This window comes from Dryobates pubescens, chromosome 2 (genome assembly GCF_014839835.1).
Source record: "Dryobates pubescens isolate bDryPub1 chromosome 2, bDryPub1.pri, whole genome shotgun sequence".
NCBI lineage: Eukaryota > Metazoa > Chordata > Aves > Piciformes > Picidae > Dryobates > Dryobates pubescens.
This window is the reverse complement of record NC_071613.1, coordinates 7346621-7365236: the sequence shown is the minus strand read 5'-3', so window position 1 is coordinate 7365236 and position 18616 is coordinate 7346621. Positions and strand designations below refer to the sequence as shown.

At 47.0% G+C, this 18616-nt stretch overlaps 1 protein-coding gene across 1 annotated transcript in view; it reads right to left on the bottom strand.

Moving 5' to 3' along the window:
• The window catches only part of FAM135A (family with sequence similarity 135 member A), an 81234-nt gene that overhangs the window by 16927 nt on the left and 45691 nt on the right, over nt 1–18616 (bottom strand). The window contains exons 9-14 of the mRNA XM_054169661.1: nt 17783–17832; nt 14887–15042; nt 5682–5755; nt 5260–5414; nt 2155–4450; nt 101–261 (exon numbers count right to left, since the gene is read on the bottom strand). Coding sequence (XP_054025636.1) covers nt 101–261; nt 2155–4450; nt 5260–5414; nt 5682–5755; nt 14887–15042; nt 17783–17832 — 2892 coding nt within the window. The remainder of the gene's footprint in view (nt 1–100; nt 262–2154; nt 4451–5259; nt 5415–5681; nt 5756–14886; nt 15043–17782; nt 17833–18616) is intronic.

Here is an 18616-nt window from a genome sequence, read left to right as displayed (position 1 = left end):
CTATCCCAGAAAGGCTCCCTTCAGAGCTGAAATGACAAGAGCTAAACCCAAGGAGCAATCTGAACTGCTCTCTCCATCAGTATCACATTCCCCAGCCTACCATCCAGGCCATGGACACAGACTATAAGATGTATTCCTTCTTCTGAGCAGTCATCCTCTTCCATACTGAAATAAGGTATTGAAGAAGCCAGTTTGAAAACATCACTGTACATAAATCCAGGAAGCTTTAGTTGTTTCAATTCTTCTTTAGCCTGCTGGAAACTGGAACAAAACCACATTTATAATACATCAAAATTTACTCACAGGATCTCCTAGGATAGAGTTTTCTACTTGGTTTTTGCTTTGTCTTCTATGTAACTGATCCAGAGGAAAACAGATCTATCCAATCATTATCTTCAAGCTAGTTCCTCAAAACCTTTTCTTTTTTTATTGCAGCTTCCTACAGCCCTTCTTCCTCTGTAACAAGATCCATCCACCAAGCTCCACTGACTTCTCAACTTTGAACATCTCTGCAGACTCTGAGGTGTCTCTGCAATCACTGAAAACCCTGGGTTAGCTCTGGTCTTCAGCAAGCAACAGCTTTGCTTAACTGCAGTAACAACATTCCAGCAATCAAAACCAGCCCCAAGTCAGAGCAGAGATTTTCACTGACTTTTGGTAATTCTTGTCAAGCTTAAAAGCTATTTCCTAGGTCAGCAGAGAGCTGGAGCCAGGGCTGTAAGTGCTCACCAGAAGTCCCCCCAGTAGGCTGAATAACTGATACTTGATTCACAAGAACCCAGATGCAGACCTCTGAGGATGTACACTGTATGGTTTCTAACAGCTCCCTACATGCTAGGAGCTCCTTGTGTTCCTCCCTTTCTTCCCCTTCCCTTAGTTTTATTGTATAGGACCTTCCTACCTCATTAACTGTGTTATCAGTTTCCCTGCAGCACTTCAAACCTGATGCTGCTTCCCCTCCTTAATCTCTCAGTCCTGTGTTCTCCCTCGCAGCACCACGCTGTGTCCCGTCCTCCTCTGCCTGCTCGCTGTTTTCCTCCTGTTCTACTTTTTGTTCTCTCTTTCCCCAGTTTTATCTTTAGCTCATTCCTCACTAACTGGCAAGAACAAGCCTCAGTGAAGTCAGTCTCAACAGAAGCCACTGCAGGCAGTTGGTCTTATCACTCTGCAGCAGAAGTGACTTAGTTTGTTCTCAAGGTATCTCTTCTGAACCGAATGTACCAAGGGTTGGTTCTCTGCAGAGCAGATGGTGCCCTCTGCAATCCCACTTATCCCACGCTCCACCAGACTCTGCTCTTCCCAAGGCCAAGTCCTTGATTTTCCTCTGAGTTCACTCTCATTGTTCAAAACAGCCTAAAAACAGTCTCTGCTCTCCATCCCTCCCATTCCACACCAGTACCCACCCTCCAGTATTTCAGAAGCTACTTCTCTGTCCACTTCTCTTCTACCCCAGCACTGCTCAAACCTTCCTCCTGTTCTCAGCTGCTAACCACAACTTTTAAAGCTTTTCTTCTTGTTTAACATTTGCCTTGCTTTTGCCTCTCTTCTAAGCTGCTTTCTGATAGCCACCTGCACTGCAACCCATTAGGCTGCTACCTCCCATATTCCCTCAGCTGCAGCACCCAAACTGCAGTGCACTGTGTGTTAGAGCCCTGTGGTCTCTGAGGTGTGCAACTTTGGCTGCCTGAGGTTAAGCTTGAGAGCTAGGGCCATCACCTTGGCTCCCACTGCACATCTGCTTCCTTCAACTGATTAGGTGGACTGATTAGGATGGTTTTGGCTTTAAACTCAAAGCACATTTCCCCATGCTGGCAATTTTCAGAGTTTCCACTTCATAAAACACCATTTTTTATACTCCAAACATCACTTTACCACCAAACCATTGTTATTTTTTTGTTTTCTAAATGAACACAATGAACAACAAAAAAGAATGCATGTGTGCTTTAGTTGCAGTTTGCCAAACCACAGGGAATGCCAAGCTCACAGCAGAGGGAATTCAGTGCTAAAACCTCTTCTACCTGATCAGCTCAAAGGGGATACTACTTGAGCATGTGGAATCCACAAGCCACATTCCTGGGGGCATTCTAACCATGCTTCTCCCCCATAGTCCCACCACTTCTAGAAGCAAAATCTTTGTTTGAAGCAAGCACTTACGCTAACATCTGAGGTTCTGGAGAGCTCTCATACCAGGAAGCAGCTGAAGCTGAGCTGTAGTATGTGCTGCCTGGCTGCTGGGTAATTGCATCAGACTTACTCCGTGCAGAACAGATGACATTGCAAGGAGAGTCTCTCAGAGAAGAAGGGAAAGACAGACAGCCAGGAGCACAGACAGGAGGCACACTGATTCCATCTGGCAGATGCCCACTGTCAATCCTTTCAGATCTCAGAGTTCTGCCTTCTGCTGAGCCATGATCCTGCTCAGCACTGGAAGCTCCATCTAACAGACTGTAGTCTGTTTCCTCATAATACCCGTTTTCAATCATTTCTTGATCCTCCTCCTCCTCATCCTCCTCATCTTGTTGGGAAGAGCAAATCATTTGTTTTTCATATGTTTCCTTCTGAGGGCTGACAGGATTGCTGTTGTCCAGAGGCCAGATATCAGAAATATCCGTGCTGCTTCGAGAGCCAAAATAGTTTTCCACAAGCCCCTGCTTTACTATGTCAGTACTGCTGGTTGGAGAAGGATTCTCTGTCCCAATGTCACTTCGAGCTACTTCAGCTGTCCCCTGCAGTTCTAAAGGCTCAATATGTTTTCCTTCATTTGCTTTTCCGACCTCATACACTGCATTCACAGATGAAGAACCTGAAACAGCAGACTGCTCACCCACACAAGCAGCTCCCAAACTCGGTTTAACTCTTTCTTCTGCAGCGTTAGGCTCCCTTTCAGGACCCTGAGCATCCTTGCAGGCTGTGCCAAGCTCTGCCCGTGGGCTGTAACTTTTCCCATCAGCAGATGCCTCCTCGTCTGACACAGCTAAGAGTAAAAGATCTTTTGTTCCTGAGAGAGAGGAGTGTGCAGACAGAGTTTTGTGATCCGAGCGCCCTGCAACACACTCCGGCTGCAAAGCGCTGTTGGTTTGGTTACCGTCACCACGTTTTGGCAAGTCAGCTGCTCCGGGATCCAGCACAGTTTTACTGTTGCTTAGCTGGCACTCAGGGACGACAGAGATCTTGGAATTCTCCTCAAGTGACAGCTCATCATCATCTGAAGGCAGAGAGTTGATGGATGTCAGGGACGACTGGATTTCGCTCACAGCGCTGGTACTCTCAGTGCAATGGCTTTCTAGGGCGGCTTTCACAGCACAGTCTGGCTTGAGGAAAAGCTGAGGAAAGGCTCTCTCCCCATTATGTGCACTTTGCCCTTGAGCATTTTCAAACACCTGGTCAGGGTTGGGGTGAGTTGCAAAGGAACTTGGCTCACTTTCTACCCCTGAATCTGAAAACCTGGAGGAGGCGCAGGTCACGCTGACGTCCGGTAGCTTGGCGCCATCTGCGCTCGCCGAAAGCTGACTTTCCTTGGTGGCAGCAGCAGCCTGAGTGCTCTTCGCTTTTGTCAAGATGTCACTGCTCTGGGGGAGGACATCTTCCTTTTCAAGCAGTGCTTCCTGTTCTCCTGAAGTCAATTTCTTTCCAGATTCCAGAGACTGGATATTTGGTACCTGCAGATTCTCTGCCTGCGCTCCGTCCTGCGGGAGCTCGGCCCACGACCCGATGTGCACAGTGACCTTCCCCCCTTCATAGGGGTTCTTAGTGCTTGGTTTGACCTCAATTGTCCTGACTCCTGAGGAAGCTGGTTGACCTCCATGACAACCTTCAAGTGTACCTCTGGGCTGCAGAGCACTATCTGCTTGCACGGTTCCAGAACCAGTCTGGGAGACAGCGAGTCTAGCAAAACCAGCCACGTTTTCACAGTGCACAGGGCTAAGAGGACCCGATTGGACACCTTCCATCTTGGCAGCCTTTTCCTCAGATCCAGATGGCAGAAATGGAAGTTCTCTTTGACTTGTTTGCCTGCTGCAGGTCTTTGTATCACAAGGAACTCCACCTAATGCAGGGTCCAGCCCTTCACTAGCGTTGTATGAAGGCCTGCCTTCTGAGCCTCTAGAGGCATCTTCCAGTGCTGCGCTTTTCAAACATTTGTAGCCCACCAAGACCACAGAGTCCTTAGAGTTCTGCTTCACAACTTTCTTTGTGGTTTCAGGTTTCATCGTTTTCATGAGCTTAGTAACCTTCACTTTGGATTTATTTGCATCTTCGTTCTTCCCTTTCAAAGCTTTTGTCAGCACCTTTTCACTTTCTGGATGCCAAAGGTTGGAGGCACCTGCAGGCCTGAGTTTCAGTTCTGGGCTGGTAAAACCAGCCACAAAACTTTCTTCAGCTTCAAATTTCTCCAGTTTATTGGACTCTGACCTTGGAAGACTCTGGCCTGCCAACCAGGGTACATCCACATCTTGCATCAAAAGGAAAAAACCAAAACAAAACACAAACAAGGAGAAAAAAGAAGAAGAAAAAGGATTGTTCACAACAAGGTTATGCAGGTAACTGAAGCTATAAACCACTAATTACAGAGCTCTAACAAACCCTCAAAACTCAACCCAAAGAGACATTCCTCCTCCCCCTCTATCCTGCCCTGGAGAGATGACATCTGGAGCACTGTATCAAGCTCTGGGATAGCCAGTTCAAGAATAAGAGGGAGCTCCTGGAGAGAGTCCAATGGATGATGAAGGGAACGGAGCATCTGCGTGATGAGGAAAGGCTGAGAGACCTGGGGATGTTTAGCCTAGAGAAAAGAAGGCTGAGGGGGGGTCTGATCAATGTCTGTAAATATCTGAGGGGTGGGTGTCAAGAAGGGGCCAGTAGTGTCCTGTGTTTTCACTAGTGTCCTGTGATAGGACAAGGGGCAGTGGATACAAACCAGCAGACAGGAAGTTCCACCTCAACATCAGGAGAAACTTCATTATGGTGAGGTTATTGGAGCACTGGAGTAGGCTACCCAGAGAGGTTGTGGAGTCTCCTTCTCTGGAGGCTTTCATCTGGATGTGTTCCTGTGTGACCTGCCCTAGGTGATCCTGCTCTGGCAGAGGGGGTGGACTGGATGATCTCTGGAGGTCCCTACCAACCCCTGCCATCCTATGATTTCCTAGCTAATAAACATTCCCTTTGAAGCAGCAAGAAGTACAAATCTTCAGCATACTCAGGGTTCAGGTACTTTTTCCCTCCTTTCTTCAAAGGGAAAGCTGCACTGTGAGGTGCATTTACCTTCAGTAATTGAATCCAAGTATCGATCTTCAAAGATGATAGGCAGGGAATTCATATCTCCATCTAGTTCACTGCATTCAATAGGGAGGGGTGGAAGAGAGCTGCAGAAGGAAGTGTTTTTGATAGCTGCACACATCTGTAGATGACTTTGAGCACTGAAAACAAAGGAAAAGGGTAGTCCTACATGAAAGCAGAACTATTTCTTTTTACCTTCACAGAAATTAGCAGCAGTCTAATTGCCTCTGTTAGAAGCTTTTCCAATAGTTATTGAATAGCTTTAGTAGTTATTGAATGATTTCCTATCTGCCATGAAAAATACTTCACATCACTATTTGGAATCCAAGTTTCTCCTAACTTTTTACACAAGTCTCTCACACTAAAATGCTACACAAGATAAGCATGTTGGGTACTGTGCCACTTACTTTAGCTCTTGATAGGCAAGGGCAGCTTGCCTGGGATGCTCCAGACAGAAGAATGCTTCTGCAAACCTGCGCACCTGCAAGAGCCAAACAAAGTCAGAGCTTCTTTTATGTCACATTCACTCTGTCTGGGAAAATCCACCAGCACTCACAGGATCACAGAATCAGCCAGGTTGGAAGAGGCTTCCAAGATAACCAAGACTAACCAATCACCCAACCCTATCCAATCAACCAGACCATGGCACTAAGTGCCTCATCCAGGCTTTCCTTAAACACCTCCAGGGACTTCGACCTCACCACCTCCCTGGGCAGCCCATCCCAATGGCCAATCTCTCTGCCTGTGAAGAACTTCCTTCTAAGATCAAGCCTAAGCTTCCCCCTGCACAGCTTGAGACTGTGTCCTCTTGTTCTGGTGCTGCTTGCCTGGGAGAAGAGACCAACCCCCACCTGGCTACAACCTCCCTCCAGGGAGTTGTAGAGAGCAAGAAGGTCTCCCCTGAGCCTCCTCTTCTCCAGGCTAAGCAACCCCAGCTCCCTCAGCCTCTCCTCACAGGGCTGTGCTCCAGACCCCTCCCCAGCCTTGTTGCCCTTCTCTGGACACCTTCCAGCAACTCAACATCTTTCCTAAACTGAGGGGCCCAGAATTGGACACAGGACTCAAGGTGTGGCCTAACCAGTGCTGAGTACAGGGCAGAATGATCTCCCTGCTCCTGCTGGCCACACTATTCCTGATGCAGGCCAGGATGCCATTGGCCGCCTTGGCCACCTGTGCACACTGCTGGCTCATGTTTAGCCTACTATCAACCAGCACCTCCAGGTCCCTTCCTGCCTGGCTGTTCTCCAGCAAGGTTAGAACTTCTGTTTTCTCCCATGTTGAGGCAGAGTAGGAGGGAAGAGGATGCCACAGACAAGGCTAGAGACCGAAATGAGAGTTTTAATTTGTGCACTGGATGAGGGAGAATTATATGAAATTCAGCTGCCTGCTGAAAATCTGATTGCCAAGGAATCAATCAGTTAATCAATCATCCCAATCAGTCCCAGTTGAAACAATAACACACAACAATATTATGAGATATTTCAATGAGAAGGAAGGGAACAATTGTTTGATGGACACTTCTGCATGTGCTTGAGGAATTACCTTCTGAAGTAGAAACCCACTAGACAGCCCCAAAATACAGAGAATTGTGGCTCACATTCTTCATTGAACACTCTCCAGCCCACAGTAAACTACTGTGCAAAAAGTAATTCCTTTTGTAATCCTTCATGTAAAGCTTTTGGGTGCAAATGGCAACAAAATGTATGCTAACCATCAACACTCCATTCGAGACTTAATTGTATGCCTCAAGTCAATGAACTATACAATCCTAAAGTGGTGCTCCACTGCCTGAAGGAGGCCTACAAGAAGGCTGCAGAGGGACTGTTTCCAAAGGCCTGCAGTGATAGGAGAGGGGTTTGGAATGAGCAAAGAGCAGATTTAGATTGGATGTTAGGAGCGAGTTCTGCACCATGAAGGTGGTGGATCACTGGAACATGTTGCCCAGCGAGGAAGTTGAAGCCCCATCCCGGGAGACATTCCAGGTCAGGCTGGACAAGGTTCTGAGTAACCAGATCTGTCCTTGAACATCTCCAGGGAGGAGGCATCCACAACTTCCCTGGACACCCTTTTGCAGTGTCTCAGCAGCCTGGTACTGAAGACCTTCTTCCTAAGATCCAGTCTCACCCTGCTCTTCCCTCAGCTCCAAACCACTCCCCCTTGTCCTGTCAACAGACACCCTTCTTCCTGCAGGTTCCCTTTAGGTATTGGAAGGCAGCTATGAAAAGCTCCTCTCCAGTTTTAACAGATTTATGTTCTGGAGCTTCTACTTTTGCCTTTTTTTCCCCCTCTTAATAGAAAAGCTGGCAAAAAATTGCTCCATGGGGCTCAAGAAAAAACAACCCAACCACAAACCACAAACATGAAACCCCCAACCTCTAACCTGCACTAGAAGCTAGAAGTCCTGACCCAACCTCCCAGAACTCAATTTACTGTTGTATGAAATTAATCTCAGTGATAACAATATCTATGCTTTGTCATGGACAATATTTTGCATTAAAAAGAAAACCACTTCATTCAATCCTCTCTTGTAAGTGCAGCTTGGGCTCTCAGCTGGGAACAGCCCTGCAGACGAAAGAGTGTCTGCTTTATCCTGCTAGGGGTTTGTGCAAACATGTGTGGGATTAGAATCCCTCTTCCTAAGCACTCCCCCAGGTTTTCCCAGCTGGCTTTTCTAAGCACTTTTACCTTCCAAACACAAGGTTTTGTCACTGCTAATTCCAAACCCTTTCTCCCCAGAAATAGAGAAGACTGTTAACAGAATGAATGGTAGGGGTTGGAAGGGAGCTCGAAAGATCATCCAAGTCCAACCCCTGTGCCAGAGCAGGATCACCTAAGGCAGGTCACACAGGAACACAGCCAGGTGGCTTTTAAATGTCTCCAGAGAAGGAGACTCCACAACCTCTCTGGGCAGCTTGTTCCAGGGCTCCAGCACCCTCACAGTGAAAAGGCTTTTCATTATGTTGAGGTGGCCTCTCCTCCGATCCAGCTTGCAGCCCTTGCCCTTTGTGTCCTGTCATTGGACCTCCCTGGCTCTGTCCTCCTGACACTGCCCTGCACATCTTTATCACCAGGAATGAGGTCACCCCTCAGGCTCCTCTGCTCCAAGCTCAAGAGCCCCAGCTCCCTCAACCTATTTTCACAGGGAGATGTTCCACTGCCTGCAGCATCTTTGTGCCTCTGTGCTGGACTCTTCCAAGCAGTTCCCTGAGGTCCTCCTTGAACTGGGGGGCTCAGAACTGGATGTAATGTGGCCTCACCAGGGCAGAGTAGAAGAGGATATAATAGAGAGAATTTTAAAGGTTAAACCATGTATTTTAGAACAACTGAGCATGGGGAGCAGGCTGATCATTCATCTAAACCACCAGCTGAAAAAGTAATTAAAGATCCTAATCCATCAGGCAGTAAAACAGTAGCAGGAATATTGCCCAGTTAGTAGATGTCTGTAGCTCAAGTCAAGAAACGAGCATAAAGGTGTTTCCCAGGAGGCAAGCCAGGTGGTTTGGACTTCAGAAGTGAGCACTCACATACAGGAGCTATGAAGATGAGATCTTTAGAATTCTGCCACCCTCTCCAACAGAAAAGGAAGGCTTGGGGGATTTTGTTTGCAATAAACCTTGCTCATCATTTCTGGTGCTGTGGAAGACAATCTCATTACCAGCTCCAGACAGCCCTTAGACCAATAGCAATGGTATAAAACTAGTTGAAAGCCAGCTCCAAAACCCCACATAAATCAATATTATGGAGGGAGAGGAAAACCACCCAAACAACAAGCCAGCAGTAGCTGATTGTGTTTAATCACTGCTTAACTTCTGGAAGCACAGGGGAATTTGCTAGGAGGCTGCTAAACAGGCTCTGCAGAACCACAAGTACCAGCTGGTGCTGCTGACTCAGGCTCTACCGACTTGGGCTGACTCCACAATGACTTTGCAGGAGGAAATTGTACCCATCACTTCTAGACAAACTGCCATGGAACATCTATGGAGTGTCTGCACATCTATGAGTGAGCAGGGGGAGATCTTAATTCTAATTTCTCATCTTTTAGGATTAATCCAACTGAAAGGAATCATTTTGGAAAAGCACAGACTCACAGAACTGGTTTTGGTTGGAAAAGGCCTTTAAGATCAAGTCCAACCATTCTCTACCTCTGCAAAGGCTGATGCTAAACCGTGGCCCTCAGCACCACATCTCTGCCCCTGTGAAACACCTCCAGGGATGGGGATTCAACCACCTCCCTGGCGAGCCTGCTCCACTCTATGAATTCTTTCAGTCAAGAGGTTTCTTCTAATACTCAACCTAAATCTTCACTGGTGCAACTCAAGGCCATTTCCTCTCATCCTATCACTTGTTCCCAGGGAGAAGAGACCAAACCAGCTCCTTTCAGGGAGCTCTAGAAAGCAATGAGGTCTTCCTTTAGACTCCTGTTCTCCAGACTAAACACCCTCAGCTGCCTCAGCTGCTCCTCACCAGCCCTGTTCTCCAGACCCTTCACCAGCTGAACTGCCTCTCTCTGGACCCATTCCAGCACCTCAATGTCTTTCTTGTAGTGAGTGCCCCAGAACTGAACAGAGTCCTGAAAGTGTGGCCTCACCAGTGCTTTCCAGCCACTCTGCCCCAAGCCTGTTCACAGCACTCTTGTGACTCAGTGCAGGACTCAGCACTTGGCCTTTTTGAATCTCATACAGCTGGCTTTGTCCCATGGTTCCAGCCTGCCCAAGTCCCTCTGCAGAGCCTTCCTACCCTCAAGCATCTCAACCCACACTCCCTTCCCAACTTTGTGTCATCTGCAGAGCCCCTGAGGCTGAGCATGTTCAGACCTACCAGAAGATGTCACTATGGAACAAAGAGGTGAACTACTTCAGCATTCAAACTTTTTTTTTCCTACTATAAAATACCATATTCAGCAGTCTCCTCAATAAAACAGGGCTGTCAACCTTCTGGCTGTGCTAATGTAGGTGATGGATGGATGTTCTAGCATGCCTAAAGTGTTCCTGTCTCTTTAATGGGGTGCTTCACATTCAAAGCAGTTGAAATCAATTTAATATTTAAATGAGGAAAACAACTAAAAAAAATCAGATTTTTTTTAAAGAGTAGGTAAAAAATACTCATGATAAACAAATATATTGAACTCATTACTGATAATGAATATATTCTTGCATCATCATCTTATCTTCTAACAAGACTTCCAGCAGAAATACCTGGTTTACAAGCAAGGTGGGTGACAGTCATTTCAGCAGGCACCACTACAGACAAAGGGTTGTCCTGCTGGAAAGCAGCTCCATGGAGACAGACCTTGGAGCCCCAGTGGACAGCAAATTATCCATGGCACAGCATTGTGCCCTTGTGGCCAGGAGGGCCAATGGCATCCTGGGGTGCATCAAGAAAAGCGTGTGCACAAAGTCTAGGGAGGTTCTCCTCCTCTACTCTGCGCTGGGAAGACCACACCTGGAATACTCTCTCGAGTTTGGGGCTCCCCAAATCAATAGAGACAGAGACCTGCTGGAGAGAGTCTAAGAGAAAGCTGTGAGGGTGACTGAGGGACTTGAACACCTGTGCTATGAAGAAAGGCTGAGAGCCCTGGGGCTGTTTAGTCTGGAGAGGAGAAGGCTGAGAGGGGATCTGATCAATGTCTATCAGTATCTGAGGGCTGGGGGTCAGGATGAAGGTGCCAGGCTCTTTGGTGGAGCCCAGTGACAGGACAAGGAACAAGAGGTACAAGCTGGCACACAGGAGGTTCCACCTCAACATGAGGAGAAACTTCTTTGCTGTGAGGGTGCTGGAGCCCTGGAGCAGGCTGCCCAGGGAGGCTGTGGACTCTCCTTCTCTGGAGACTTCCAAAAACCTCCTGAATGTGTTCCTGTGTGACCTGCCCTAGGTAATCTTGCTCTGGCAGGAGGGTTGGACTGGATGATCTCTGGAGGTCCCTTCCAACCCCTAACATTCTGTGATGATACAGGTGCCAGGCATTTCTAAGGGGCATTGCTAACACTAATATCTGAATCAGATAGATTAACAACTCCCTAAAAGCTTTAATTTATCTTAGATTAATAATAAAATTAGCCAGGGAGAAATTTCCTGTGGAGTGTATAGTCTAGAAATACTGCAGGATGAGAAGGTAAAAGGAAGAGAGTTTTCCAGCAGCAAACACATCAGAGTAGCAATTTCCAGAATAAAAAAAGAGGCTTATTTAGGAAAAGAGACTTTTGTACAGTACAAAAATCTTACTCCAGAAAGGACAGATACTGTCTCAGAAGAATTAATAAGGTCATCTCTCAAATCTCAACTAAATTCAGCCACCAGAAAGCCTGCACCATGTGATGTGTGCAGACAACTCCTCCAGTGAAATGTAACCATTGTAGGGTTCCCAAAAGCAGCTTACACCAACCCTGAAAATCTATAATCCCCAAGAGATTTTTAATGCAAATTGCAAATTATTACACCAAGACCTGCAATCAGGATCTAAAATCAACCACCAAGGCTCAAAATTGACATCATTGGGCAGATTCCAGCGGCATGAGATTGAACACATCCAAGTGCCAGGTTCTGCACGTTGGCCACAGCAACCCCAGGCAGTGCTACAGGCTGGGGTCAGAGTGCCTGGAGAGCAGCCAGGCAGAGAGGGACCTGGGGGTACTGGTCAATGGTAGGCTGAACATGAGCCAGCACTGTGCCCAGGCAGCCAAGAGGGCCAGCGGCATCCTAGCCTGCATCAAGAACAGTGTGGCCAGCAGGAGCAGAGAGATCATTCTGCCCCTGTACACTGCACTGGTTAGGCCGCACCTCGAGTACTGTGTCCAGTTCTGGGCCCCTCAGTTTAGGAAGGAGGTTGACTTGCTGGAAGGTGTCCAGAGAAGGGCAACAAAGTTGGTGAGGGGTTTGGAACACAGCCCTGTGAGGAGAGGCTGAGGGAGCTGGGGCTGCTTAGCCTGGAGAGGAGGAGACTCAGGGGTGACCTTATTGCTCTTTACAACTACCTGAAGGGAGATTGTAGACAGGCAGAGGTTGGTCTCTTCTCCCAGGCAGCCAGCACCAGAACAAGAGGACACAGTCTCAGGCTGCGCCAGGGGAGGTTTAGGCTGGAGGTTAGGAGGAAGTTCTATACAGAGAGAGTGATTGCCCACTGGAATGGGCTGCCCGGGGAGGTGGTGGAGTCGCCATCATCGTTCAGGAGGAGACTTGATGGGGTGCTTGGTGCCGTGGGTTAGTTGATTAGGTGGTGTTGGATTGGTTGATGGGTTGGACGTGATGATCTTGAAGGTCTCTTCCAACCTGGTCTATCCTATCCTATACTTTAGAGGTTCACTGAATTTCTGGATTGCTGGCTCCAGCTCCAGTGCTGTGTGGGAAGCCTGCTGGAGCTATGCTTTCTTTACCTCTATCTTCTTTACATGCATTAGCAAAGTATTAACACCAGCTCCTCACGTCTTGGGAGTACAGAAAACAAGTGTCACATTTGCAAATTACCCTTTGTAAAATTCATTAACATCCTACTGCTGCTTCTCTTGAAGCTGGCTCAGGTGGAATTTCCCTCTCAGTGCCATATTACTCCACTCTTAAGGAGCCAGCCAGCCTGCCTGCCCTTCGCTATCGTGCCCTAAATAAAAGTTTAAGTTTAAGATTACCCATGTCCTGCCTCTCCTTTTCAGACTCTGATGTTTGGGGAGATAATCAAGTATCCAGTAACTGCAGCACTCAAGAAGAAAAAGCAATTAGCCACTTCTGCCAATAATAAAAGAAGCTCAATTTTTTTCCAGTTTCAGGCTAGGGTTGTTCAGCCCAGACATGGCTCCAGAGAGACCTAATAGCAGCCTTCCAGTACCTGAAGGGGCCTAAGGCTGCAGAGGGACTGTTTCCAAAGGCCTGCAGTGATAGGATCAGGGACAATGGTGTGAAATGAGAGAAGAGCAGATTTAGACTGGATGTTAGGAACAAATTCTTTACCATGAGGGTGGTGGCACTCTGGAACAGGTTGCCCAGGGAGGTAGTTGAGGCCTCATCCCTGGAGATATTCATGGTGAGGCTCAACAGGGCTCTGAACAACCTAATCCAGTGGAGGATGACCCATCTTGACTGCAAAGGGGTTGAACTAGGCATCCTTTGGAGGTCCCTTCCAACCCAGACCATTCTATGATTCTATATACTCTCATTCAACAGACCTTAGAATGAGCTCTCTGTACATGGTTAGACAAGAAAACTTCCTCCAGATAACCTCTTAAAATCATCAGAAGTGTGTGAGATAAATGCACAGATGGTGAAGTCAGACAGTAAACATTTTGGTTCCTAGTTGGATATATTTCACTCTGGGACTCAGCATTGCTGTGGTTTGCTGTGTGTCAAGCCCACAGCAACTCTATATACCCAGATACAGATCAACTCTGTGCTCCTACTCACTGGATGCTTTCTTACAGACACATATTCACATCTCTTCTTTCTTAAAATCCCACTTAAGAGACTTTCCAAAGCTTATGAAGGCAATGAACTCTTAATTCAGAGGAGAGTACCCTTCGGGTTGTGATGCAGCAGGCAGCCTAAATGCAGCAGAGAAGTAAAAGGCAAAGTGGGCAGCAGCCATGGCTCCTGCAGAACAATATCTCATCCTGCACAAATCTCTCTCATTTCACAGACTGCAATTTGCCTTCTCAACTGCATTTCTTATCCAGAAGATGGATGAATTAGCTGGTTTGTAAACACAAGTTATATGTTTTCTATATTATACTTCAAGAACAAGTTCTAACTTCTGGGGTCAGAGTGGCTGGAGAGCGGCCAGGCAGAGAGGGACCTGGGGCTACTGGTTGATGGTAGGCTGAACATGAGCCTGCAGTGTGCCCAGGTGGCCAAGAGGGCCAATGGCATCCTGGCCTGCATCAGGAACAGTGTGGCCAGCAGGAGCAGGGAAGTCATTGTGCCCCTGTACTCTGCACTGGTTAGGCCACACCTCGAGTCCTGTGTCCAGTTCTGGGCCCCTCAGTTTAGGAAAGATGCTGAGTTGCTGGAAGGTGTCCAGAGAAGGGCAACAAAGTTGGTGAGGGGCTTGGAACACGGCCCTGTGAGGAGAGGCTGAGGGAGCTGGCGTTGCTTAGCCTGGAGAAGAGGAGACTCAGGGGTGACCTTACTGCTCTCTACAACTACCTTAAGGGAGATTGTAGACAGGCAGAGGTTGGTCTCTTCTCCCAGGCAAGCAGCACCAGAACAAGAGGACACAGTCTCAAGCTGCACCAGGGGAAGTTCAGGCTGGAGGTTAGGAAGAAGTTCTACACAGAGAGAGTGATTGCCCATTGGAATGTGCTGCCCGGGGAGGTGGTGGAGTCACCATCATTAGAGGTGTTCAGGAGGAGACTTGATGGGGTGCTTGGTGCCATGGTTTAGTTGATTAGGTGGTGTCGGATGATAGCTTGGACACAATCTTGAAGGTCTCTTCCAACCTGGTCTATTCTATTCTATGATGATACACAAGCTAACAAATGCAGTCCAACAGCTGCCTTTACGATTGCAACTTTCTCATCTAAAACTAGAAAAATGAGACTCTGGACTCTCACTTTGATATACATTTCCCCAACTGTGTCCCAGCAGCAGCATGAACATGCCAGAGCTCTCAAAGCCAGGGTCAATACTTACTCTTAATGTGTGATGCTCTTGTGCTAGCAGTGCTGTGACCTCCTCTTGCAAGGTAATGACCTCCAGGAATTGCCCCCAGAGAGCCATTAGAAGTGAGCAAAGCTGAGCAAGATTCATATTTATAAGTTCTGCCAGTTCATCAGGATTTTCCATTTTCTAAAAGCAGGGAAGAAGATTTAAAAGGTTAACAGATGAGAGCATACAGTCCAGACAACAGTAATAATAAAACAAAGTGTACTTTATCTGAGTGAGAATTTTCATTCAGAAAGTCATTTCCAAATCAGAACTCTCTTGTCTAAGGCTCAGAACTGAATTAAACTGTGTTACAACCCTAATAGATTGCTCTATGTTGCTTTAAGTATTATCTGGTTGCCTTTTAGAATGAGGACTCCTGACCTTAAATTCAGGGTGAAATTAAATTAAGAAACTCCTGACCTTAAACTAAAATAATTCCATTTATGGCAAGAATAACTGGAGTTGGAACTGCTGTGTCTTCTAACATGGAAAAGCAGAGTGAGCCTGAAAGGAATAGGAATTGGGCACCAGAAATATCAATCCTGGCTATGGTAGTCCAACTTTGAAACAATCATAAAAACCTCTCCACCTCAGAGCAGTCACAACTCACAAGAACATTCATATGGTCCTATACATCTACAGACACTTTATGCACAATGGACATGAGCCAACAGTGTGCACTTGCAGCCCAGAAGGCAAATGGCATCCTGGGCTGCATCCGAAGCGGCACGGCCAGCAGATGGAGAGAGGTGATTCTGCCACTCTGCTCTGCTGAGACCTCACCTGGAGTACTGCCTCCAGGTCAGGAATCCTCAACATAGGAGAGACATGGACATGACAGACAGGGTCTAGAGGAGGGCCACAATGATCAGGGGGCTGAAGCACCTCCGCTATGCTGACAGGCTGAGGGAGCTGGGGGTGTTGAGTCTGGAGAAAGGAAAGCCCCAGAGAGACCTAATTGCAGGCTTCCAGTATCTGAAGGGGGCCTACAAAAAGGCTGCAGAGGCACTGTTTGCAAAGGCCTGCAGTGATAGGAGAAGGGGTAGTGGTCTGAAATGAGGGAAGAGGAGATTTAGATTGGCCGTTAGGAGCAAGTGCTGCACCTTGAAGGTGGTGGAACACTGCAACAGGTTGCCCAGGGATGTAGTTGAAGCCCCATCCCTGAAGAGAGTCAAGGTCATGCTGCACAAGGCTCTAAACAACCTGATCTAGTTGAAGATGTCCCTGCTGACTGCAGGGCCATTGGACTAGATGACCTTTGAAGGTCCCTGTTCTCCAGACCCTTCACAAGCTCTGCTGTCTTCCCCTGGATCTGTTCCAGCACCTTAATGTCTTTCTTGTTGTGAGGAGACCAAAACTCAAACCAGTCCTCAAGGTGTGGCCTGATCAGTGCTGAGCACAATGGGGATGATCACTTTCCTGGTCCTGCTTGTGTTGCACTGTTGCTGATGCAGCCCAGAATGCTGTTGGCTTTTATATATAATTATGTAAGATCATTAGCTGCCTACAGAGAGCTAACTGCTGGCTCTACCTCTGGTGATACAACTCATTCCCTTTCAAAGCCAGGTCCTTGCAGTTAGCTACTACTACAGCAAGGAAGGTCAGGCTCCTGTTCTCCAACAGCTAGGCAGATGGCCCAGTCTGCAACAAAGCATGGACAGCATTCCAAAAAAGCTGTAAAACCTCTGCTTGAAACTATGCTGTGACCACTGAGTTTAGCTACTCAGCTGGGGCTAGCTGTGACTGAGGGGAGAACTGAGGAAACAAATCCAAGATATCTGAAGTAGACAGATGCTTCCTTAATGTAGGGAGGAGACAGCATCAAGATGAATCCTTCCAGATGAGAGGATCACTTGGGAGAATCTCATTTTGTGCAACTTACTACTGTTTGATCTTCTACCTTTGTTATTTGATACTCTCAAACATCTCAAAATTATAAATGCAGAGAATTAAGTGTGATTTTTATTACATGCAATGCACCTTTCTACAATCTTTAGCTTCCAGGCTACTACTGACATGCCAAAGCCACTAGGTCAGTAGGGAAGGGTAGGAGACAGTTGAGCAATTTCATAGAATCACAGAATGGCTCAGGTTGGAAAGGACCTCAGAGATCATCTACTCCAACCTCCCCTCCACAGGCAGGGATGCCTCTCAACTAGACTCAGATGCTCAAGGCCTCATCCAATCTGGCCTTGAACACTTCCAGGGAAGAGGCAATCACAGCATCCCTGGGGCAGCCTATTCCAGAGTTTCACCACCTTCATACTGAAGAAGTTCTTCCAAAGATGCACTCTAACCCTGTTCTCCCTCAGCTTCAAATCAGGAGGATGAGCAGAGGGCTAGAGACACTCTCCTGTGAGGAAAGACTGAGAGAGTTGGGGCTGTTCAGTCTGGAGAAGAGAAGGCTCCAGGGAGACCTAATTGTGGCCTTCCAGTATCTGAAGGGGGCTACAAGAAAGCTGGGGAGGGACTTTTTAGTGTGCCAGGTAATGAGAGGACTGAGGGGAATGGAACAAAACTAGAAGTGGGTAAGTTCAGATCAGATGTTAGGAAGAAGTTCATCAGCATGAAGGTGGTGAGACACTGGAACAAGTTTCCCAGGGAGATGGTGGAAGCCTCATCCCTGGAGGTTTTGAAGGCCAGGCTGGATGTAGCTATGAGCAACCTGCCGTAGTGTGAAGTGTCCCTGGCCACGGCAGGAGGGTTGAAACTGGCTGATCTTTGAGGTCCCTTCCAACCCTGACAATTCTGTGATTCTGAAACTCAGTCAATATTATCACTGCACCAAACTGCTCATTCCCAAGTTGCAGATGAAATTAGCCTACTCTACTTTTCTGGCTATGTCACATGAAAAACAAAAAAGCAAGAGATAAAATGGTACCTTCACTTCTTCACACAATTCTGCAAGCCGAACTTCTACATCTATTTTTTCTGCAAGATGAGAGGATAGAGCCATTGAAAAAACGTACAGAGTAAAACCCAAGTGCCCCACAAACCCATTTTACACCCCACAGATAAAACCTGCAGCCACCCTAGGTGCCACAGTTGGCTTTCAATCAAGCAAATCATCGGCTCCCATTAAAAGAATTTCTTGGCCACTTCTGAGATTGAGGACAGAACATGAGCCGTTCAAAAATGGGTTGCAACTGAGTATCATGATCACTTACCATGATACCTTGTCAAGGCTACCAATTTTCCATTCACAATTATGCTTGAAAATACTGTAATTTAGATTCTACAGCTGGAAATTATCTATTGAGACAATCTCTTATCTATTTGTCATCCAGGCAGCAGCAATGTCATCATTTACAACCGAAGTAACACAGCTCCTCTTCTGCCTCAGATTTTTCCAGAGATGCCTTTTTCCAGCGCCATTTTTCTACAGGCAGGTCATTCACCTGATTTACAAGCTCCACAAGTATAAATGCCACTCTTTAAATTGTCTGAGAAATTCTATTTTAGTCCAACAAAGCTGTTCTTTAATCAGCCTTTCTCTCAATGTTTAAGAGCAAATCAAATTTCTATGGTGTGGCAGCTTCAACTGGATCTGAAACTTGAATGATTTAGTTGTGAAGAAAACAGATCTATTCCTTCATCTAAGGCATTTCTCCTTGCTAACCATTCCTGCTCTGCTTAAAGGATCTGCTCAATTACAGAATAATTTGGTACTGTGATTTGATTTCCCTCTACAGTTTACAAGGGAAGTGCTGTATCT